The sequence below is a fragment of the Orcinus orca genome, chromosome 1, assembly GCF_937001465.1.
Source record: "Orcinus orca chromosome 1, mOrcOrc1.1, whole genome shotgun sequence".
NCBI lineage: Eukaryota > Metazoa > Chordata > Mammalia > Artiodactyla > Delphinidae > Orcinus > Orcinus orca.
The window spans coordinates 101,303,706-101,327,511 of NC_064559.1; the positions used below are offsets into that span (position 1 = coordinate 101,303,706).

The 23,806-nt window shown below is 52.1% G+C and overlaps 2 protein-coding genes across 3 annotated transcripts in view; both read right to left on the reverse strand.

Annotated features, from left to right (window-relative positions):
• Positions 1-15,948: 15,948 nt before the first annotated feature.
• On the reverse strand, positions 15,949-20,833 carry SLC27A3 (solute carrier family 27 member 3). 2 transcript variants are annotated; one of them, XM_033414703.2, is made up of 10 exons: positions 19,907-20,833; positions 19,351-19,560; positions 18,857-19,015; positions 18,167-18,291; positions 17,697-17,792; positions 17,500-17,590; positions 17,192-17,390; positions 16,846-16,943; positions 16,590-16,720; positions 15,949-16,269 (listed from the first exon to the last, which is right to left on the reverse strand). In XM_033414703.2, exons 1-10 carry the CDS (start codon positions 20,556-20,558, stop codon positions 16,093-16,095), a joined length of 1,938 nt encoding a protein of 645 aa, XP_033270594.1. In that variant the 5' UTR covers positions 20,559-20,833; the 3' UTR covers positions 15,949-16,092. The 2 variants fall into 2 exon arrangements, with proteins under 2 accessions (XP_033270594.1, XP_004284779.2); XM_004284731.4 differs by having other exon boundaries at positions 17,697-17,891; positions 19,907-20,830.
• Positions 20,834-21,977: 1,144 nt separating this feature from the next.
• The window catches only part of INTS3 (integrator complex subunit 3), a 39,261-nt gene continuing 37,432 nt past the window's right edge, over positions 21,978-23,806 (reverse strand). The window contains exons 27-30 of the mRNA XM_012538595.3: positions 23,515-23,615; positions 23,322-23,394; positions 22,961-23,117; positions 21,978-22,844 (exon numbers count right to left, since the gene is read on the reverse strand). Of these exons, the coding sequence (XP_012394049.1) occupies positions 22,767-22,844; positions 22,961-23,117; positions 23,322-23,394; positions 23,515-23,615 (409 nt within the window). The 3' untranslated portion in view covers positions 21,978-22,766. The remainder of the gene's footprint in view (positions 22,845-22,960; positions 23,118-23,321; positions 23,395-23,514; positions 23,616-23,806) is intronic.

Sequence of the window (23,806 nt, forward strand, 5' to 3'; positions counted from 1 at the left end):
CCAGGCGCTGAGCCGGGCCCAGCGTGACGGAGCTCATCCCATTAGTTTGGTCACGGCCCCAGCAGCCCCCTCACCATTCACAGTGTCACTTTCCAAAGCTGTCCTCTCTATTCTTGTTGGGACAATGGAGTGGGGCCTTCCGGGCCGGGGAGGTGGGGATCCAGCCTCCATTGCCCCATCCTGATAAGAAGGAAGAAACCTGGGCCCCTCCCCTCGCCGGGGTGACCATCTAAACATGCGAAAAGTGGGGGACTGCCCTTCCACCAGAGGAGCCTGGGACTCAGGAAGGTGCTGACGTTCAGACCTAACTATCTCTGTAGGACCTCCCTCCTCTAAACTGCAGCCTCCCCCTCAAAAGCAAAGTTTCTGGAAAGACGAGAGCAGGGGTTGTCTGTGAGAAAGGATGAGGAGAAAAAGCAAGGGTAGGGAATCTAGTGGGGGCAGAACACAAGGACACAAGCACCCAGGCCTCCGCCCCCAGAAGCTCCAGCCAGTCTGGCCCCTGACCCAGTCTCCCCGAGTCCCCTTCCCCTCACTCTTTCTCCTTGGCTTTGCCCAGCTTAGGCTGTGCCCCTCATCTCTTCAGAACAAAGCCCCATCCTCAGCCTTCTCCCTGGCAGGTTCAGCCTCCTCTCTGGCTCCCCACCTCCTGCACAGGCATTCAGAATCAACTCATCCGACACTGCCTCTCCCAGCTCAGCCCCCTCCTCCTAGACCCGCAGTCCTGGGGGGTGACTGAGCCTGGGCTACCCCTAAATGAGATTGCCTTGTGGGAAGAGAGCCTGCAGCCTCCCCACTGGGCCTTCCTCACCCAGCCCTGCATCTCTCTGTCCTGAAGCCTCCAATGCAGGTTCTCACCCCTTCCCTGGAGTGGCCTCCTGAATAGTTGCAGCCTGGAGAGGGAAAGGATCACAGGCCCTGAGGTCAGGAAGACGTGGTTCAAATCACTTACAAGCTGTGTGCTTTGTAGGCAACTTTACCTCTCTGAGCCGGCTTCATTGATAAAATGGGGGTGGACAGGATAGAAACAACCTCTCCCCATGACTGGGAGGATTAAGGGAGGCAAGGGCTTAGGATAGAGTGTGGCTCAGGTGAGCATTTGCAGCGCTTGGTCTTGCCCCACTATCTGGTTTTCCTCCTGTCAAAACCCCTCTCCAGCACCTACTAAGAAGATGTCTCCTTATCTGCTGCACTTACCTTGTCACCTCCTAATGCACACTCCAGAGTGGCCCACAGGACAAAGAAGGACCAATAAAGAAGACCTGGGTTCAAGTCCAAGCTCTGTCATTAACCAGCCATCTTGCCTTGGGCTGGTATCCCTCACCTCTGAGACACGCCCCCTGTAAGATGGGAGGAAGGGCAAGCCCGCCTTTCAGGGTTGTGATGATCAGGTGAAATTCTTTGTATTGATACTTTAAGGGCCAAGAGCCACTCCTCCTCCTCCTCTTTTTTTTTTTTTTTTTTTGCGGTACGCGGGCCCCTCACTGCCGTGGCCTCTCCCGTTGCGGAGCACAGCCTCCAGACGCACAGGCTCAGCGGCCGTGGCTCACGGGCCCAGCCGCTCCGCGGCACGTGGGATCCTCCCGGACCGGGGCACGAACCCGTGTCCCCTGCATCGGCAGGCGGACTCTCAACCACTGCGCCACCAGGGAAGCCCCCTCCTCCTCCTTTTTAAGAACAGTTTGAGGGATAATTTACATACCTTAAAGTTCACCCATTTAATCTGTACAATTCAATGGCTTTAGGGTATTTACCGAGTTGCACAACCACCACCACAATCTATATTTTAGAACATTTTCATCACCTCCAAAAGAAACGCTGTGTCCATTAACATTCACTACCCGTCTGCCCCCTCCTTCACACCTGCGCCTGCCAGGCCACCTGTCTACTTTCTGCTGTTTTCTGTCTTTGCCTATCCTGGACACCTCTTCTGAGTGGACTCATACTACATACGGTCTTCTGTGTCTGGCTTCTTTCACTTAGCATGATGTTTTCAAGGTTCATCCATGTAGTGAACACGTATCAGTACTTCATTCCTTTTTATGGCTGAGCACTATTCCATTGTATGGCTATATACCACATTTGTTTATCCATTCACCAGATGATGGACATTTGGGTCGTTTCCACTTTTTGGCTATCATGAATAATGCTGCTGTGAACATTCATGTACAGTTTGTGTGGAGACGTGTTTTCAGTTCTCTCAGGTACATTACCTAGGAATGGAATTTCTGGGTCCTATGGTAACTCTGCCCTTTGAGGAACTGTCAAGCTGTTTTCCAAAGTGGCTGCAGCCAGGTACATTCTAAGCACTTCATTTTATAACCCTCAAGACAGGAGTTAACTTTGTTGGTCCCAGGACCCTTTAAGAATTTGGGGAAAGCGTCCCCCAACCCCCAACCAAGGAGACTTACATTTGCATACACCCCCTGAGCCCCAGGTTGGGAGGTGCTATCCCAGGAATATGGCTCCAAATAGCCTTTTTTTTTTTTTTTGGCCACACTGTGTGGCAGGCGGGATCTTAGTTCCCCGACCAGGGATCGAACCGGCACCCCCTGCAGTGGAGCCCAGAGTCTTAACCACTGGACCACCAGGGAAGTCTCCCGAATAGCCTTGATGCTCAGGAAATGCTGGCAGGATTGAACTGCTGAGAGCTGCCCTCTTTTCCTCCCTCCCTGACAATTAAAAATTGGCCCAACCCTGAACAGCCGCAGGCTCTCCTGGAACAACTTCCTGGGAAGGTCCGCCTAGCAGACGAAATCCTTCTGAGGACTCCTCTAGCACACCTGGGATGGTGTCTCTTTTCTCTCTCTCTCCACAACCCTCCTCTCACCCAGGATCTGTATCTCTTTTCATACCCTTTTTTCTTCCTCCATCTTTCTCTATCTCCATCTGTCTCCCCATCTGTGGCAGGCGGATGAAGAGGTCCATGTCTCTTAACTGAAGAGATGCATGTCCTCATCCCTGAACCTATGAATATGTTTGGTTACATGGCAAAGGGGAGTTAAGGTTGAAGATGAAATTAAGGTGACTAGTCACCTGACTTTAAGAGAAGGAGATGATCCTGGATGACCCAGGTGGGTGCATGTAATCACAAGGGTCCTTAGAAGTGGAAGAGGCTGGCAGAAATCAGAGGGAGAAAGGTCAGAGTGATGTGATGGGAGAGGGAGCCAAGCTGCTGTTGCACATTTTGGAGAGGAAGAGAACAGAGAGGCGAAGAACGCGGGTGACCGCTAGAAACTGGAAAAGGCAGGAATGGACTCTCCCCTGGAGCCTCCAGGTAGGAATGCAGCCCTGGGAACACCTTGCTCTTAGCCTGGTGGGACCCAAGTCTGAAGTCCAACTACAGAGCCCTAAGACAGTAACTCTGTGTTGTCTGAAGCCATTACTTCTGTGGTAACTGGATACAGCATGTAGAAAACTCTACAGGATCCCTGTATATTCTATCACCAACACTGTCACACCAACTCCTCATTTCACCTCTGCATGGGTTTCTTGTGCATCTCCCCAGCTGGAGAGTGAGCTCCACCAGGACAGAGACTTCACGTGATCCCCGCTGGGTGCCCAAAGCCAGAGCAGGTGGCACTCCCTGTCAGCACGGGGTAAAGGGAAGATGAAAGGAGAGCCAGCCAGCCTTGCAAAGCCATGCCCGACCTCCCTCGGCTCTGGTGCACATCCTTCTCTCTCCTGCGCAGAGCTGGGCGGAAAGCCTGGGGAGGTTGCTCCCGCCCACGGAAGGTGCCTGTGCCCTGACACCGCCCCGCCCCGAACGAACGGTCCCTCTCCTACTGAGCTCTCCACGCCCTTGGGGGTACTGTCCCCACCCTGGGATGTTTCTTCCGCAGGACCTGATCCCAGGCAATCCCTCCGCTGCCCACCCGCCCCCACCTCGCCTTGGCCCTTGCTGGTCTCTGGCGCTCCGCACTCTCTGTTCCATCTGCTGGGCGCATCTTCCCTCAGTCTTCCCTTTCTTTGTTGAAGCATTTTCAGATAAATCCTGGACATCTCATTCCACACCTATATACTTATGTGCATCTTTTGAAAAACACTTTTTTTTTTTTCCGTAGCTGTAATGGCATTATCATATCTAATAAAAGCAATGTTACCAAGTTCAACCTCCTGCTCTGGATTGGTTGGCCTGCCCCGCAGCAAGTGGGTGAGATGTTGGGACAAGGAGTAGCGACTTCATTCAGAAAGCCTGCCGACTGAGAAGGTGGCAGACCAGCACCCCAAAGAACCATCTTCCTAGTTAGAGTTCTATACTAAAAGGGGAGTGGGAAAGTCCTGGTTCCAGCCAGACTCCGGAGGGGATATGTCAATTTCTTCCTGCAGCCATTCCCAGGTGGGAATGTGAGCTAAACAAAGGTATTTTACCTTAAGGTTCGTTACCTGGGATGCAGGATTCCCATTATGTATAATTTAAGTTTATAGGCAACACCCCTTTAGTGATTAACTTTGTATTCTATTGATATTATAAGGTCCTTTCCTATTATAGTTCCCCACTGTCAACGACCCATTCCACAGTCCTGTGTGAAAAGGGAGGAAGACCACTCTACTCTGCTGAACTGTGCCTACAAAGAGGTGATTATGGAATGGAAATTAGAATCGTTTAGTCAGTAGCACATTCCTCTTTCCTTTTTTTATGGACAACTATTTGAACCTGATGAAACCCCTTAGCCCTTTGTTGTCTAACTTGTAGTCAGACTTGGAGTTTTGGTTCCAGTTGCCCGTACATACCTATTAACTTTAACTTTCGGACTGTGCCATAATTATACAAGATTCCTGTGCTATTCATTTGAGTAAGATTAAACAAGTAGGTTGACCCTTCTCCAGCTACAATGAAGTTACAGTCTCAATACCTTTTTTTTTTTAAAGAGCAACCTTAAGCCTTCAAAGAGTTCACAAACCCATTGCTCTCCAGGCCTCACAGGAGTTGGGTTGTTTTCTGATGACAGTGGTGCTGCTTTAATCGGAGTGTGATGAATCCATGGCTTTACCCCAGCTAATCCGACAGACGAGTGCACGGTAAGTAATACGACATGTGGTCCTGTCCACCTTGCAAGCAGCTGATGTTCAGGCCCTTGTTCTCTCCAAGTTTTAAGCAGGACTCAAGTCTCCCCTGGGTTGAAAAGGATGTAAGGCTGCTTCAGTTGGATAGGCAGAGCTGTTGGAGGTAAACTCAGGAACAGAGGTCAGTATAGTGCCCAAAGCTCTAACATAATTGACAGCTGCTAGGTCTTTCAGAGCATTTATACATTCTTCTGCCCAAGCAGACACCTGGAATGGCCTACCATACAATATTTCAAAGGGGCTTAATTTAAGCCTGCTTCTGGGAGCCACTCTGATCTGTAGCAGGGCAACTGGCAAGACCTTATCCCAAGTTAGTCTCCTGACATATTTTAGCGATGCTCCTTTTTAAGGCAGGATTCATTTTCTCGGTTTTTCTTATTGATTGTGGTCTCCAGGATGAATGTAGTTCCAGTTCATGGTAATGATTTAATCCAAATCAGGAGATAATTTCCTTAAGGAGAGCTTTAACCATTTTGGAGGCTTTTTTTTTTTTTTTTTGGGGTCCAGATGGGATATGCTTCCACCCATCCTGAGACAGGGTCTAAACACCAGCAGGTGTTTGAAGTTTCCTGCAGCTCAAAGCAGTCAAGTCTACTGGCCAGTCCTTGGTGGGGCAGGTTTCTCTGTGTTGGGTCCCTGTCCGGGGAGGTCTAACAGCACTCCTTGGGTTATTTTTAGCACGAATCATGCAATTCTGAGTGACTGGCTGGCTGGTCTTTTGTAGGTTAGGCCCCATTGCATAGTTTTGACTCCTCTGTAAGGTGGCATCTCTCCCATAATGGGTACCATTAGGAATGTGCTGCAGCACAGTGTCCAAGAGGGCCTGAGGGATCAAAACAGTTCCTTGTGTGCTACATTTCCAGTCAGGCGAGGTGTGATCAGAATGAAACCCTACTCTTTGGTCCTCTCTTTGTCCTTTTCTGAATACACCAGCTGGTATTTTGACAAGTCAATCTGTGGGAGAAGTGATCCTATCATGGCTTGATAACCACCTTCCTTTGCTGCCCTCTTTGTGCTTGGCCAGCTAACCAGTTGCCTTTTCCATGGTGAGGGACATCGAGGTCCCCTAGTTGGCATTCTAGAGGTAGTAAGAACGATTTTGTACTTCTCAGGAGACTCCAGTGACTGGGATGGATTGAGAGGTTTTCTGTGCCGCTTTGGCACTCACCACAGAGGCTGCTGTACCTGTATTTATCAGAAAGTCAATCAGCTCATTCCCCACTGTCAATTTCACCTGGGGCTCCTGTGGTGAAATTGGAATTGGGCGCCTCAAGTCCGATAGGGCCTCAAGTCCAAGGGAGCCCCTGGGCCACTCCATTAAATCAGGGTGTTTCTCTCTTTCCACCTCATTGTTGCAGGAAGGGGGACGCCCTTCCACGGTCTGAGAGTGGGTGCTTGTCTAACACTTGGAGATGAATTGTCCGAGGAGACCCACGTGCTGACAAAGCAAGAGACTTTATTGGGAAGGGGCGCTGGGGCGGAGAGCCACAGGGTAAGGGAAACTAGGAGGACTGCTCTGCCACATGGCTCGCAGTCTCCGGTGTTATGGTGATGGGGTTAGTCTCCAGGTTGTCTCTGGCCATTCCTCTTGCTTGGCCCATGTTTGGCCTGACTCAGGGTCCTTCCTCGTGCGGCACGCATCTCTCAGCCAAGATGGATTCCAGTGAGAAGTATCCTGGGACGTTGGCAGGATAATATTATGGACTGGCATCTCTTCCCTACTTTTGGCCCCTACCGAATTCTCCCAGTTAGTTTTTTGGGGCAGCACCATGTTCCTTATCGGAACCTCCTATTGTGAGACAAGTTGTTATCATCCATCGTGCCTGACCAAGGCAGGCGGCTTTGGTCAATGGTTCCCTAACAATATGAGAGGCTCCGGATTTTTAATTCTTTTTCTTATGTTTTAGCCTAGGGCAATCTTTTTTCCAATGTCCTTCCTCCTTACAGTAAGCATATTGTTTGTTCCCCAGTGGTGGCTCACCTCTCTTTGGGTTACTCGCCTTCCAGGAATCCAATGCTGCTGTCAGAAAAGTGGTGTTACATTTTGCCCTCTTCTTTCTTCTGTCATTGTTCCCTGTTGATGCTACCAACTGAGAAGGTACATTGGGAACGAACCCATCTAGGGACTTCCCTGGCAGTCTAGTGGTTAAGACACTGCTCTTCCACTACAGGGGGCATGGGTTTGATCCCCGGTCAGGGAACTGAGATCCCACATGGCCACACGGCCGAAAAATAGAAAAAAAAAAAAGCACCACCTAATTTTTGCAGCTTTCTCCTGATATCTGAGGTGCTTTGCCCAGAAAAGGATAAATTTACCATTCTAGTATTTTCAGGGGTCTCAGGATCTGCAAGAGTGTAACGTCTGTAGAGCTGGTAACTATTCATTTGTTTTTTGCTGAATTTCTTGAATTTTGTTCAAACTCTTTTGCTTTGGTTCCCCTTTCAAAGTCCTGCCAAGATGCATTTAAGGCAGTGCTCTAATAAGGGCATTCCTCCCTCATTGGGGTCCCAGTTTGGTTCAGCTGTGGGTACTGCCAAGTGGGCTTCAGGTGTACCATTTGGGTCTGCTAGGTGGAGCTGGTATGCTTCTTACCTGGCCTTACCAGTGACCATTCTCCTTTCATCTAGAGGATCCTCCCTATAAGAGGGGTCACCAATTAGACAAGTCTGAGGTGGAGAAAGCCCGTAGAAACATAGCCGGCTGGCCATTTGCATTTAGATCCCCTAAATAACTGCGTAAGGAAAATTGTCCTGCTCTGGGAGTGGCTCTTGGCCCAAACTGGGTGTCCGGTCGGCTTTTAGATGGTGTTACCAAACCAGGTCCCTGTGCCCCAGGAACTAAACACAGGATTTTCTAACTGAGCCCTGTAAGGAGGGGGAGACAGTCTGACCGCTTCCTGAGCCCCAGCGTTGGGAATTGGGGCTGGATAGGAATGGGAGGCGGTGGAAAGGGTGGACATATTGGCATAACAGCTGGAGCAGCTGGACAGCCAGCTTGGCCGGAGGTTGGAGCAACATACCCTCACCCTCATTCCCTTTCTTTTCTTCCTGCATGACAGATTTTCCCTTGGGTTTCTTTTACCATAAAGTGACAACTGTCTGACTTTTTCTCACCCTGATGTAACAGCACAAATGCTTGCACAAAGAAAATTTCACTATTCTTCCCCACTTCTTCACAGAATAGGTACAGAGCCATTCAAAGGCCACCGTAACCATTAGAAGGATACCTTTTGCCTTGGCATCCACCAGCCGGACTGGGTTCTGGGGTGGGGCTTTTGGTGATTTTAGAAACCAAGTGGAACCTTTCTCTTCTCCCTGGGAATGTCCTTTCCTCCACTGACATCAGTCTGTAAGTGGAGAAATGGTACCAAAACAAAATGAAATGAAAACCCCAAAGAACAGAAAACCCTAAGTAAACCCTCAAGTTTGGTCTTGGGGTTTTTTACATATCACAAGAACCATCAACTCAACCCCACGTAATGTGACTGTGACGCCTCGGAGAGCTGTTGGATCCAGACCAACAACACAGGAGACCACAAACAACATAATTAACACAGCAAAGGTGAGGGTACATGGTGCACAGGCTCCCAAAGTAAACCTGCCTAAACCCCTTGTGGAGATCCTAACAGGTACTACGGCTACATTGTTGCAATAAAATATCATCTTCCTCTCAGTCATGGCTTCATAGCTGTCATCAGGTCACTTATCCAAAATGCGCCCCAGAGGACTTTCTTTATGGAGAGTTGAAACATTCCCCAATTTTTAAAGACAGAAATACAAGACAAACAAAACCCAAGGGGCAGGATTTCCCTGGTGGCGCAGTGGTTAAGAATCCGCCTGCCAATGCAGGGGACACGGGTTCAAGCCCTGTTCCAGGAAGATCCCCCATGCCACAGAGCAACTAAGCCCGTGTGCCACAACTAGAGAAAGCCTGTGCTCAGCAATGAAAACCCAATGCAGCCAAAAAACAGCAAACAAAAAAAAACCAAATGGCGCACACACGTGCTAGCATCCAAAGAAACAAACAAACCACATCCAAATTGGGTACAAAAAAACAGCAATTATTTCCTCTAACAGGGTACCCCACTCGAATACAAAACAAACTGGCTTATTCCAGAGGAAAAAAAGCCCCAAACAGAGGTAATCGAGTTCCAGCTGCACACCAGAGCAAGCGACTTACCCTGCTGTATTGAGCCCGTCGCCTCCCGGATGTTGATTCTTTGCTCCAACTGCCAAGTGCTGGGGCAGCCAGTGCCATTTTGGGGAACTTTGAGGGGAAGATCCTCAGGACAAGTGATCCTGGTAGCTGCTAGGGCCTTACCCGAAAATTCCCCAACTGCGTTGGCTGGCCCCTAGCACAAGAGTCCTAGATGGTTTCACCAAAATTTTTTACCGAGTCCAAGCTCATACTGCTTGCCGAACGACAGGCCAATCAATTGAGAGATGTGTTGCTGGGACAAGGAACAGTGACTTTATTCGGAAAGCCAGCAGACCGAGAAGACGGCGGGTTAACTTCCCAAAGCACCACCTTCTCCGAATTAGAATTCAGGATTCTTTTATACTAAGGGGGAGGGAGTAAAGTCCTGGTTCCAGGATGTGTTAATTTCTCTCTTCTTGAAGCCATTCCCAGGTGGGCCTGGTCAGGATGTTTTCTGTGAGCTAATCAAAGGTATTTTAGCTTAATTATCTTTTCCTGGAAGGCAGGGTTCCCAGAGATGGGCCATTATGTATAATCGAAGCTTATAGGCAACATCCCTTTAGTGGTTAACTTGTAGTAGAATAGTTTCTTCCCTATGATAGTAACAATAATTTCTTAATATCACCTAATAACTAGTCCATAATCAAATTTTCCTAATTGTCTCAAAAGTGTCTTTTTACTCTTTTTTTTTCAGTCATAACAAGGTCCATAGCTACGCTACATTTGGTTATGTCTTAAGGATCTAATTGAGGCAAGCCCTGCCCCCACTCCGCCTCTCTCATATATCATTGAGTTGTTGAAGAGACTGTTTAAAATTTCCAGTAGAAGTCCCTGTATTCTGGATCTGTTTTATTTCTTTGGTTATTATATATGTTCCTCTGTAAATGGATATTGGCCCTGGAGGCTTGGTTAGCTTCAGGCTCCACTTCTAAGAAAGAAAACCTTATAGGCAGTGCTGTGTGCTGCATACTGCATCTCTTCAGGAGGCAAGTGATGCCTTGTGGTTCCACTTTTAGTGATTTTAAGATTGAGTGGTGGTGGGACTTCCCTGGTGGTGAAGTGGTTGGGAATCCGCCTGCCAGTGTAGGGAACACAGGTTTGAGCCCTGGTCCGGGAAGATCCCACATGCTGCGGAGCAACTAAGCCCGTGCACCACAACCACTGAGCCTGCGCTCTAGAGCCTGTGAGCCACAACGACTGAGCCAGCATGCCACAACTACTGAAGCCCATGTGCCTGGAGCCCATGCTCTGCAATGAGAGAAGCCACCGCAACGAGAAGCACGTGCACTGCTACGAGGAGGGGCCCCCGCTCGCTGCAACTGGAGAGAGCCCACACACAGCAGCGGAGACCCAATGCAGCCAAGAATGAATGAATGAATGAATAAATAAATAAATAAGATTGAGTGGTGGCTTCAGGTGGTGACAACCTGATCGCTCCCTTGTAAAATTCCCCATCAGCCTTTCATCTGATAGTTTTATTCATTGATGATAATTTCCTGCCTCAATTTCATTAGGGGTTGCAAAATGGTAATTTTCCAGTTCTATAATTCCTTTCTCACTTATTAACTGGAGTTCTTTTGTAAAGAACTTTCCCTCATCAACTAGGACAATTTGGTAACCCTGAAATACAATTCATGCAGGAAAGGAGGGACAAACGCTTAGTTCTTTCCTTTAATTGCCAGTATTCAGAGTAAGGAGTTGGTGTCCTACCCCACATGTTTCTCTCCCCCTCTAGCCTTTTATCCTCCTAGCCCCTTTTAGTATCACTCTGAATGGCTACATTTTGTATGTTCAATGTTTCAAGGGCCTCCATTAATCTTTTTGACAGTTCAGATTGCCCTATCTTAGGCAATGGGAGCTCGGTGTCCTTTTGCTGTTACCCCATTTCTTGATATCTTTGCTTTCCAGCACAAGATGCCCCAATGCTCATCCTGAGTATTTCCCGCCGACCTGGAACCAACCTTTCCTCCAAGGACCTGGGTGCTGGGAGATCTCACTGTTGTCAAACTGTCCGTTGCTTCTAGGCTTTTTCAGTGACATTATAAGATTTTTACTTCACTTATTTTTTTTTATACTTATATCTTCTTTTCTCTTGGTCTGGAAACAATGACTCCTAATGTTTATTATTATACAATATGCCATAGTTTCAAATAATACCAATTCTACTAACATGTACACTACCAAATGAAATGTAACATATCTTTATATCTTTATTTGTCCTTAGGGAAAGACTAACTCTTGCAATATTCTCCCTGTATAAAAAAGTAGACAACCTGTACTTCATCAAACTGTAAAATCTTTGTGTTTCAAAGGACACTATCAAGGAAGCAAAAAAACAAACCACAGAATGAGAGAAAATATTTGCAACTCTTATATGAGATAGGGAATTTGAGTCCAGTACATTATAAAAACAAAACAAAAAACAAAACAAAACCCTCTCACAACTCAACAGTAAAAAGGCAAATAACACGATTAAAAAACAAGGAAATAATTTGGAAAGACATTTCTCCAAAGAAAATATTCAAATGGCCAATAAGCACATAAAAAGATGTTCAACATTATTAGCCATCAGGGAAATGCAAATCAAAACCACAACAAGATACCATATCACACCCACCGTGACTGCTACAGTCAAAAGACAATAAAAAGTGTTAGTGACGATGTAGAGGGACTTCCCTGGTGGTCCAGTGAGTGGGACTCCGTGCTCCCAACGCAGGGGGCCCGGGTTCCATCCCTGGTCGGGGAACTGGATCCCACATGCATGCTGCAACTGAGAGTCCGCATGCCGCAACTGAGACCCGGCACAGCCAAAATATATAAGTAAATAAATATTTTTTTTTAAATGTAGAAAAATTGGAACCCTCATACATTGCTGGTGGGAATGTAAAATTGTGCAGCCACTGTGGAAAATAGTTTGGTAGTTCCTCTCAAAGTCAAACACAGAGTTTCTATAAAACCCAGCAATTCCATTTCTAGGTATACACACAAAAGAATTGAAAATATTTTGTCCAAAAACTTGTACACAAATGTTTACAGCAGTACTGTTCAAATAGCCAAAAAGTGGAAACAGCCCAAATTCCATCAGCTAATGAACAGATAAACAAACTGTGGTATATACCTCCAAGAGAATATTATTAGGCCATAAGAAGCAAAGAAGTACTGATACACGCCACAACGGGGATGAACCTACCTCGAAAATATTACGCTAAGTGAAAGCCACTAGTACACAAAAGGTCACATATATGACTCCGTTTATATGAAATGTTCCGAATAGACAAATCCATAGAGACAGAATGCAGACTGGTGGTTGCCAGAAACTGGGTGACGGAGGAATGCTAATGGGTAGGGATTTCTTCGGGGGTTATGAAAATGTTCTAAATTAGATAGTGGCTATGTTCTATGAATACAACTTTACTCTTTAAATGGGTGAATTTTATGGCACTTGCATTATAGCTCAATTAAAAAAAAAAAAATTTCCGCATTTGTTCCCTAGAGGCCCAAAGAGGAGAACTTCAGTTACCTTGACCCTGCCCCTCCGTTCTTCTCTTAATTTTACCGGGAGCTCGGGGCGGCGGCAGTGCGCAGGCGTCTTTCTGCGTCGGAAGGCGCGGAGGGGCTTCGCCCCGCCCATGCAGGATGACTCCTCCCATTCCCCGGCTTGCCCCGCCTCCCTCGTGCGCGGGGACGTGGGCTGCGGCGAGTCAGCCGGCGCCAATCCCTGCTTGCGGCCCAGCTTAGGTTTCCGCAAGTGTGCGTAGCCGCCACCTGGAGCCTGCCAGCGCGTGGGCGCTCGGGAATGAGCAGGACTAGGGGCGCGTTACTGCCTTTCCCCACATAATCGGTTCAGGCAGCACCCCGTCCTGGGAGCTTTCTGCCAAGCCCTACAGGGAGCGGTCACCAAGCATCGCCGGGGGGCTCCTCCTGACACTCCCTGTCCCTGCGCGCGGGGAAAACTGCAGCCCGGCTGCGGGGTAGGGATGAGGCCCTAGAACAGGCGTGGGCAGTCTTTCTGTCAAGGGCCACACGGTAAATAGTTTATGCTTTTCAGGCCATATGGTCTCTGTCACAACTACTCAACTCTGTTTCTGTAGTACAGAAGCAGCCATAGACAGTATGTAAAGGAATGCCCGTGGCCTGTTCCAATAGAACTACTCATGGACTCTGAAGTCTGAATCCCATACATGTCATGAAATAGTCTTCTTTTGATTTCTTCAGCCATGTAAAAACATAAAAACTATTCTTAGCCACGGGCTGTAAAAAGACAGCGTGGTTTGCCTACGTCAGTGCCTTTTTACACTGGTAAAATACAGTGCCCGGTATTTGTCAAGGACACGTGGCCTAAGTAGCCCGGGGAATCCACAGACGCAAAGCTGAGACCATTGCCTTGGTCTGAGGATGGGGTGAGACAGTTCTCTGATTCCACCACCCTCCCACTCCAGCGTCCAAAGTCTCAGGGACAAGACTCCTCAGAAAGGGAACTCACCACCTGAGGACCAACCTATTTGATCTTGGCAAATTTCTCATAATTCCATTTTATTTTATTTCACTGGATTTTTTTTGGGTAGGGTAGGAAAACAATTCTTTTAAAGTGCATTTTACTTTATTTTTAATTGTGGTAAACGGAAAACCTAATTCTTTCGGATCCAAACTGTGTGTTCTTGCAGCTCTCAATTTCTAGCACTAGTTATGTAGCCTCTGTGACAAAGCTGGTTCAAAGAGCTACGACTCTGGAGGGCAGCATGCCAGGCCCAGCCACCTGGATCGGCCTATTGGAACAGAAGCCCCTCCTCTCACTGTCCTTGCTAAAGTGCAGCTGCACAAAAGCAGGCATCAAACAGGGACAGCTGACATATTACACTCAGTATTTGTGTGTTTGCAGAGGGAGACTTGGGGACAGGACTTAGGCCAGCGCTTTTCAGTAGAAATATAACGTGGCTGATATGTAATTCTGCATTTTCTAGTAGCCAAATTTACAAAAGTATATTCATCTTAATATATTTTATTTAACCCAATACATCCAAAATAGTATTTCAACATGTAAGCAATATAAACAATTATTAATGAAATATTTTTTCTTTTATTTTTTGGCTGAGTGGCTTGCGGGAACTTAGTTCCCCAACCAGGGATTGAGAACCTGGGCCCCAGCAGTGAGAGTGCCAAGTCCTAACCACTGGACCGCCAGGGAATTCCCTGAAATTTATTTTATTTTTGATGCTAAGTCTTTAAAACCCGGTGTGCATTTCACACTCACGGCACATCTTGCTGCAGACCAGCCACATCTCAAGCGCTCACTGGGCACATGCAGCTGGCGGCTACCATATTGTACAGCACAGATTTCGACCAAATGAAACAGGGATTGTGTGTGCCTCTAGTCTGTTGGTGACGCTGAACTGGGTTTGTTGGTGGAGGGTGGGAAAAGGTGTATGTTTTGGAACAGAAGGGTTAGCCATAAGGACCCAAAATTGGTGATGGGGTGCGTTCCCAGACCTCTCAGGTTGGGGAGAGGGGTTGGAAGGGGAAAGATAACCCAAGGGAACGTAGTAGAATTTTTTGAGGACCCACAGCTTAAAACAGGGGGAGGGGTTTTAGTTCTAAGACAAGCAGCAGTTTCAGCATTGCAAGCTTTTAGATGATTAACTTTTTTTTTTTTTAACCTATCTTGAATCATAGTTTTATTTATTTATTTAAAAACTTTTTTTCTTTTTCTTTTTGGCCACACAGCTTTCGGGATCTCAGTTCCCCAACCAGGGAATGAACCCAGGCCACAGCAGTGAAAGCGCAAATCCTAACCACTAGACCACCAGGGAACTCCCTGATGATTAACTTTTTTTTTTTTTTTTTGCGGACGCGCAGGCCCAGCGGCCATGGCTCACGGGCCCAGCCGCTCCGCAGCATGTGGGATCCTCCCGGACCAGGGCATGAACCCCCGTCCCCTGCATCGGCAGGCAGACTCTCAACCGATGCGCCACCAGGGAAGCCCCTGACTAACTTTTTTGACGCCTCATTTAGGGGCCAAGGACAGGACTTTTCCCTTTTGATTCCCCCATCCCTCTGCCACCACATGCATACATGCACTCTGAGCCCTGCTCCAAGACGGGCCTCAGTCAGAGTCTCCCCAGAACCTGAGGGGCCCCACCCTGGGCTGCTACTTCTGGGAATATAGAACTAAGAGTGGGTAAAATCGGGAACGTTTGAGTTGGGGGCTGAGTGGCCGCACCCTTCCCCCTCACTGGCTGGCTTATCAAAGCCAGGGGGAGAGAGGTTCCAAAATCAAACCTCTGTTTTGCCCGGTTGAGACCCTTCCCCAGGCCCCAACCACACGTGAGTCTGTGGAGATGTTTTGGCTGTCCACAGGGGTAGCATTTGTGCCTCTGTCCACTTCGGCCATTTGAACCAATCCCTTGGGTCCTCTGGCTCCCCAGAGAGAGCAGTGGGGGCCCTGCACTCAGGGAGTGAAACTGGGACAGGATATCCACAAGCACAGACAGACATCAGTCATCAGGGGTTTTCCAAGGACAAGGATCACACGGGGTCACCTGAGAGGAAAAACACTGAGGTCCAGACACTGAGCTCAGGCCACATGGTCAGGGCAGGAGCGCCTGTGGCTCCGGGCGGGTGAAAATGTCTGCGGGAAAAGCAGTTCCACAGACAGACAGGGAAGCGAATATTGTAGATGAGAAAGACAGAGCCAGATGGGCTCTGGCCACATTTATTACAAAATAAAGATTACAAACCTGGTATAGAAGAGATCCCTGACGGCGGCTGATACACCTGCAATAACCCCACCCCACAAAGTCCCTCCCTCAGGCACACTGGTGTGGAGGCTCTCAGATGCGAAGGTCCCCGGCCAGGAGGGCACTGTACCGGGCAGGTGTGAGGGGCAGGTAGGCGCCCCCAGCCTGGTCCAGAATGTAGAGGGGGTCGGACAGTGCGCTTGGGTCAAAGCCCTCCTTTGCCATCCGAACCTTCTGCTGCTTGAAGGTCTCTGTGGTGGCCAGTGACTCCTGGGGAGGGGGAGGGGTCAAAGGGGGCTGAAGGAAGGGGTATTCTGCCCCAGTGGCTCAGGGAAATCGCCTGAGTTTCGTTAAGGGGCAGGTCTGGGGGAAGGGGGGGATGAGGTCAGGGTTTAGGGGAGGGGGTGACAGGGAAGAGAAGGGGCCAGGCCTGGAGGATGGAGGGGATGAGAAGCATGTGTCTGGGAAGGAACTGTTCTTTCTCTTCACAGAATGTATTACGTGGGGGTCCCTTTGTGGGGTTTGGGAGCCACTGACTGCTGCAGATATACGGGGTGAGGTAAAGGGTCAGGGCAGGAGTGGCTGGTTACCTGAAGCCTTAGGAATCGAGGCCGGGCATAAGGTGGCAAGTTCTCGGAAACACGGACGTAGAGCTGCACAAGGTCCAAAGAGTGGGGGGGACGCAGAACCAGGGCTGCCATCCCAGCCCTGCCTTCGTGCCCTGGTGGGCGTGGGGGGCAGGGTCAGCCGTGGTAGCTGACCACCACGAGGCCTCATGCTCCCTGCGCCCAAGTAACACCACTTCAGGGTGGTGGGCCGGGTCCCCGCCGCCCCATGGCTGGGCACCTGGCACAGTGACTCCGTAGACGTTCACCTCCTGAAGAAAATCCAGGGCCTCCAAGGCCTCAGCCACCTCGGTCGTGGCCACATTCTCCCCCTTCCACCTGCCAGAGAGCAGAAATTGGAAACTGGGAGTCAGGGGTCAGGGCCTAATGAGATTGGTGGGGAGAGAAAGAGGTCAGTGATGAGGGCGAGGTGCCAGAAGGTCTTGGGGAAGACGTGTTTAGGAGGTTGGAGATGAGAGCTTAGGTGAGAAGCTGGGTTGGGGCAGATTAGGGAGTGGAGGTTTAGAGGGTTTGGGTCACAGAGATGGGATGCCCAGGAGAGAAATCAGAGAGTTAGGGGCAGATACCTGAAGGTGTCTCCAGTACGATCGTGGAAGCGAAGAAAGCCTTGGTCGTCGCAGACCAACAGGTCCCCAGTGTTGAAGAAAACATCCCCAGGCTGGAAGACATCCTTCAGCAGCTTTCCCCGGGCCAGCTCTGGCCCCCCAGCATAGCCCAGGAATGGTGACTGCTGGTTCACGGGGGCCACCAGCAGCCCTGGCTCACCTGGTAGAGTCACTGGGGTCAGGGGGCCGCCGCCCACCACACTCTCCAAGTCCAATCCTCCTCTGCCAGCCAGCTCCACCACCCCTACCCACCCCGCCTGGACACAAACCTGGAGATGTGGCCACACAGAGCCCCTGGGTGTTCCGAATCGGCTCCCCTGTGGTGACATCATAGCGAATCAAAGAGAAGGGGAAGACATGCTGGGGGAAGGGAGACCCAGGCACTGGGTCATTTCAGTTGCATGAGCCCCCTCCCCCGCAGCCCCCCGACGTTCCACAGGTTCTCCAGTTTCCTCCTGTAACTCACCTTGTAAAGCCAGGAGGCGCGCCCCACAGCACCCCGCTGTCCTGTGTAGTTGAAAGTGGCCACGTTGCCCTCTGTCAGTCCATACGTCTCCAGCACCTGCAGGGGCCCGAAGCGCCTCACAAAGCGCTCCCAGGTGTCTGGTCGCAGCCCGCTGCCCACCACCAGCCGGACCTTATGTCCATGTTCTGCCTTGCTCTGAGACAAGTGGGGGGAGGGGCAGGAGCTTCAACACAAAGATGCCAGCTCCCCCAGGTGCAGCCCTGTCTCCCACTCTCCTTGCACCACTTCCACCGTGACCTCCTTGAGGTGCCCTAAGCACCAGAACCCTACCAGCCCAGGCTCCTTACCCTCCCTTTCCATTTTCTTCTTGCTTCCTCTCCCTCCAACTCCCAGACAACCGTTTCAGTGTCCCCTGCCAACTGCCCATCTCCCTGCCTTCGTGGCTCTGCCCAGGATCTGTGCCCACGCACCGGCGGCTGGTTCACAAGGTATCGGCATAATTCCCCGATGTACTGGAACACCGTCACCCCGTGCTGCTGGCAGTCCTCCCAGAACTGACCAGCTGAGAACTTGGACTTCAGCACCACTGTGGCCCCTGCCAGAATCAGAGAGGGTGAGGAGGAAGGAAGGAGGTGAGGTTAAGAGCTGGGGGGTGGGGGGTCACGTGAGGAGTCCTGACCCCCTCCTTCTCAGGCATCAGCCATCACTGTACTGTAGTTCCCCGGAAAGGCCTGGCTGTGACATTCACACTTTCCAAAGGCCAAGTTGGCCCTCATCCTTTCCCACCGTTAATGCCCTCTCCCTACTTCCCATCCCCAAGCAGTCCATCGTCTGAACCCTGCCCCCAAGCCACAACCCTCTTCTCCATTTGCCTCTTCCTGGGCTGACAGTCACAGCCCTCCCCTCCCCTGGCGCCTGGAGTTCTGTGAACTGCATGGCCGCCCTAGTTGCTCAGCCTGTAGGTCTATGCAAGTGACGCTTCTGCATTGAACTAGGAGCTCCTGGAGAGGAGGCCCTGCCTCCTTCCTCTGCATTCTCTACCCTGAAGGACTGAGGAAGCATCCCCAGGTGAGCACACCACAGTAGGTACTTAATAAATGTTTGCTGGCATAAACATCTGCCGGAGGGCTGAATGGGGGGTTGGGGTGGGGGAGACTGACCAATGCCCAAGCATCCCACGATGCCCAACAGGGAGCCAGACATGTGGTAGAGTGGGAGGGCAAGGTAGATCACATCCTCCTGGTGGGCGCCGCACAGCTGGTAGAATCCTTGGCATTGCAGGACCTTCAGATGACTGATCCGAGCAGCCTTGGGGAGGCCTGGGGGGAGCGGGAGATCAGGGGAAGGGTCTGAGCTCCAAGCCTTGTCTCCCGCTTTGGCCCTGTTGGGTTTCCCACAGAAAGTGGCAGAGGCAAGGCTGAAACTAAGAAGGCAGGCCAGGTTGTCCTAGAAATGTGGTAAGTTCGGAGAGGTGGGGAAATGAAGAGGGGTGGGAGGGTTGGCGAGACAGAAAATATGGCCGCTGGGATCAGCCTCCTCTCTGGGGGCTTTGGAGAAGTGGACTACGAGCTGAGGAGGTCACAGTTCCTATTCCCAGGCCCCTGCCTTCCTTGTCTTCAGTTTCTTGGAGGTAAATATCGTGTCCAGCCCTCACCTGTGGTGCCAGAGGTGAAGATATACAGGCACGTGTCCATTATGTTCTGGGGGGCAGACAGGTACCCGGGCACTGGCCCATCCACTTCAGCGGAGGCCTCAGCCAGAAAATCGGTGATTCCAGCAGGATGGGTTTCAGAGCCTGCAGCCCACAGGTGGAGCCCCATGGCTCTCAGGGCTGGCAGGTCAGGCTCCAGGGACTCCAGGAACTCTGGATGGGGCGGGAAAGCATAGCTCCACAGCTCTACCGCTACCCAGAAGCCTTCCCCACACTTTACTCCATTTGTTCCCCCACCCCCACCTCGCAGAGCTCCCGAGTGAGGCTGAAGAGTACGGTACGGACGCGCCATCATGGGTCTGGGACCTGGAGCCCAAGTCTTCGGAAATCCTTGGGAAACCAGTGACCCAGCTTTATCCCTTCTCGAACCCAGAGACCCGTCTCCTCACCCTTTCCGAACCCCTGGCCTCCTTCCCAGCCCACTCCTTCTTTGCGCCCCTCCGACACGCCCCTTTCTGTGGCTGGCCCCGCCCCCGTCGGTCGAGCGCTCCAGCCTTACCTGGCGCCAGCACGAGCGCGCGAGCGCCGCAGCTGCGGAGACAGTGCAGTAGGGGACCCCGGCGCAGAGCGGTGGGCACAAAGGCCACACGCAGGCCGGCCTTGGCCAGCCCGAACCAGAGCCACAGGAACTCTGGGCAGGCGGGGAGCAACAGCGCCACGATGGCCCCAGGTGCCAGAGGGGCCGCGCCATCCCCTTCCCGCACGGGCCGCGCAGCTCCGCTTCCGGCCGCCGAGTCTCGTACGCCGTGCACCGCCCGCTCGCCTTCCCCGGCGCCCCCCGCGCCGCTGTCGCCGCCACCGGGCCCCCCGTCCCAGCCTCGCGCGCGCAAGAAGGCGCGCGCAGCCCGGTTGCTCTGGCGCTCGGCCTCCGCGTAGCTAAAGCGTTGCGCGCCGTGAATGAGAAAGGTGTGCGTGGGGCGCTGCCGGGCCAGCTGCGCGAGGCGCCAGGCCAGGCTGCAGCCCCCCTCTGGACCTTCCGGGTCTGCGGCAGCCGCGGCCAGGGCGCGCGCTCGAAGGGCCCGTTTGCAGCGTAGGGCGCGCACCGAGAAGGCCAAGTCTGCCGCGAGCCAGCGCAACTGCGGCCATAGGCGCAGCTTCAGCAGCAGCAGCGGCAGCAGCAGCAGCAGGGGTAGCAGCAGGAGGGCGGCCATCGTGCCCGCTTCCTCGACTCGGCCCCGTCTGGCCCCAGCCGCTCGCAGACTGCCCAGATACTCCCTTCTGGAAACCTGGGGCCGCTGGTTCTAGTGCTTAGACCTCTCCTTCCCGGGAGCGCGCGCGCTGGCACTCGCCTCTTCCCACCCAGCCCCCCACCTCCCTCCCCACGGGCGGAGAGCAGAGGCCCGGGAGGAGTACTAGTGGGGGGCGGCCCCGCACGCCCGGCCCTCCCCACAGCTACGCTCCGCCCTAGGCGCGCTCCCTCCCGGACGACTCGCAGCCCGCACCCTACCAGGTCCTGGGCGGTGCTCACGCCTTCTCTTAATCCCAGGATCGGGGCCGTTTTAGGTTTTCTCCTCAAGGGAGGTCTAGACATCTGGCTGGACTTTGGACCCCCGGCCAGAGAGCCAGGGCACTAGGATCCAAGTCCATCTTTCCCTTTCTTCCCGTTTTCACCCGTGACAGGAGGGTGGCACTGCTCTCCCAAAAGAGACTGAAGAACTCGGCCCCTTGCCCACATGGTGCTCCAAGTCCCCGCACGAAAGCCGGAGCTATGCCCTCCCTCCAGCCGCCAGGAGCAGCAGCAACCCCAGCGGGGTGGGAGCCGAGAGTGAAGTAGGGGAAAGGTGGAGGCCCAGACAGCCAGATTTCTGGAGGGGCCACGGCGGAAGCCCCTCCCCTTGGGCAAAGGTACAATAACTGGGGCCAGCCAGCTAATGCTTTCCATCCTAGTTTTAATTGCGGCAGAGAAAACTGGGGAACGAGCGAGGAAGGAAAAAAGGCCTCCGGGAGTTGAAACGTTCAAAGGAAGGAGTAGCAGCTTTGAGGGAAGGGAGAACCTGGATTCTGTAAAAGACAAATTTGCAGGCTGAACAGGAGGAGCTGTCTGCAGTCGGCCCAACTTCACTCCTCTCTCCTCAGCCTGCCCCTCACAACCTCCCAGGACAGCAGGGGAACAAAAGCATAGCCAAGGAGCTCTTTTCTGCTGGTACACATGGATGGGCAAGTGGCCAGACTGTGGAAGAGAGTTCTTTTTCCCAGGTATCTGAACTCTCTCCCCTCACCCCCAAGCATTTAATCCTCCAGTAGTTGGTAAGCACAGAGTATGACAAATACCGGCTTTTGGAAGCCTCTGGTTTCTTGAGAGATGGGTAAAGACAAACAGCCTTTTGGGAGGTGGTGCCAGTATCAGTTTCTGCCTGGCCAGGTCAGCGCCTGGCCTGCACAGCCAGTGGCAGCCAGGATGGGGGCAGAGAAGCAAAAAGGTTGGGGCAGTAAAGCCAAGCCTTCTGCTCCAGACATAGAAGGAGGTGGGCAGGAAGAGAGAAGGGGAAGCTGTGAAGGGGGGGTGCCCATTAAATCAAGACCACCTGCACGGGCACAGGGTAAGTGGGGGCAGCAACTCCGGCACAAAAGAGGTTCTGGCTTGTTTTATTGTCATTTAAAAACAACTTTTAAAATGCGATTATCTCTGCCAAAAAAAAGAAAGAAAACAAAGAACCAAGGAAATGTGACCATTTGACAGTTCTGTGGAACATGTCTCTGGGACTCCCTGGGCTCTGGCCCGACTTGAGGTGCCAGCTTCAGGCCAGCACAAGCCTCCAGGTGGGGCTGTGGCCTCCCTCTCAGGTTCCTTCCCAAACACTTGTGGCATCTGGCCCATGGAGAGGAAAAGGCGACTTGACCATGTCACAGATTAAATGCCCACTTCATACTGGCGTATGGAGGGCAACTATATAATGCCTGTTCAGAGCAAATCAAGACCTGAAGGGGGAAGTTGGAAGGGGCACCCACACAGTTTTCACTCTCATCCTAGCCTCTCTGGCCAGCTGCCCCTCTGCCATTTCTCTTCTCTACTGAAACACTTTTGGGGGAAGCTGGGGGAGGGGGCAGGAGGCTGAAGACTTCCACCACAGTCCAGGTTTTGTACAGCCTCTGGTTTCAGTGGGAACCCCAGTATCAGTGGGAGCAGCAGTGTGATGCGGCTGGAGGCCCCAGAGAGGAGGGAGGAGGGAGGAGGGACTGGGGGGCTGCATGGCAGCTTCTCAGGCTGCGCTGAAGGAGGCAGCTCGTCCTTCTCCCAGGGTGAGCTCTGGGATGGGGACAGGGTGTTGCCCCTACGATCTCCCCAGCCCCTATTAACCTCTGATTCACCAAGGAGGGGAGGGCAGTCCAACTGGGGGTGGAATGGGGAACACAGGGCCTCAGTCACTGTCAGACCCCACTGCAGAGGACCCCTTCCGTTTCCGCTTGGTGGGCTTTGGTTTTGTGTCTTCTTCCTCCTGGAAGAGATGGAGGGGAGGGAATCACTAGCCTGGGCAGCGGCTGGCCCCAACTCTACCTGCACCCCAACTCTCCTTTTCCTCCTGTGCATGGCTTGCACGGCCAGGGGTCTCACCGAGGCACTGCTGGAGCCTGACTCTTCCTCAGCATTGGGGGGCTGTGTGGCATTCTTTCGACTTCGGGGGCTGGACAGAGCTGCTTTTCGCCGGCTCTTGGGTGGCTTGGTGGAAGAGTCCTCGTATTCCTCGGCCAGGGAGAAGAGATCGCTGAACCTAAGGGAGAGAACAGGCTCTCAGAGGGTGGGGGTCCTGGCCCCATGGCCATCCTCCCATCCTTTTCTCTGACCCCATGCCAGGGTCTCCATTTGTTCTCAACTCCATGGTCTTGCTGGTCACTAAGTTTGTGTCCCCAGCAGGCCACCCTCACCCAGGCCTTCTCCCACTACTTCCCAAGGCCCAAAGTGCAAGGAGCCTCACTTCATCTTGTGGGCTTCGTCACAGCTCGCCTGGACATGCTGCAGAGCCTGCAGAATTGGGGTCTGGCTGAAAACTAGAGGGAGGGAGAACAGGGAGGGAGGAACAGTGAGGTGTCTGAGAGCTGCCCCACCCGGATCCACGGATGGTGTGAGCCAGGGCAGTGCCATGCGCTCGGAGAGGGCAGAAAGCATACAGTTCTGCTTGGTGTTGGTCAGGTTGAGACGCAGGTTGTCCAAGTGCTCTAGGATCTGCTCCAGAGTCAGCTGGGCCAGCTTGCTGCTGGAACTCCTCAGGCTGCAGGGAGGTCACAAGAGCCAGAGTCTGAGCTTGGGGTGACGGCTCCAGGAGAATGAGACACCCTCCCCCACTGAGGTCCCTCCTTAAGGCAGAGGCAGCCCATATGGAGAAGGGGATAGGAGGGCTGGGAGGGCCCGGCAGGGTAAGGGAGGTGTGCCTGGAACAGGGACCAAAGACAGGGCACTAGG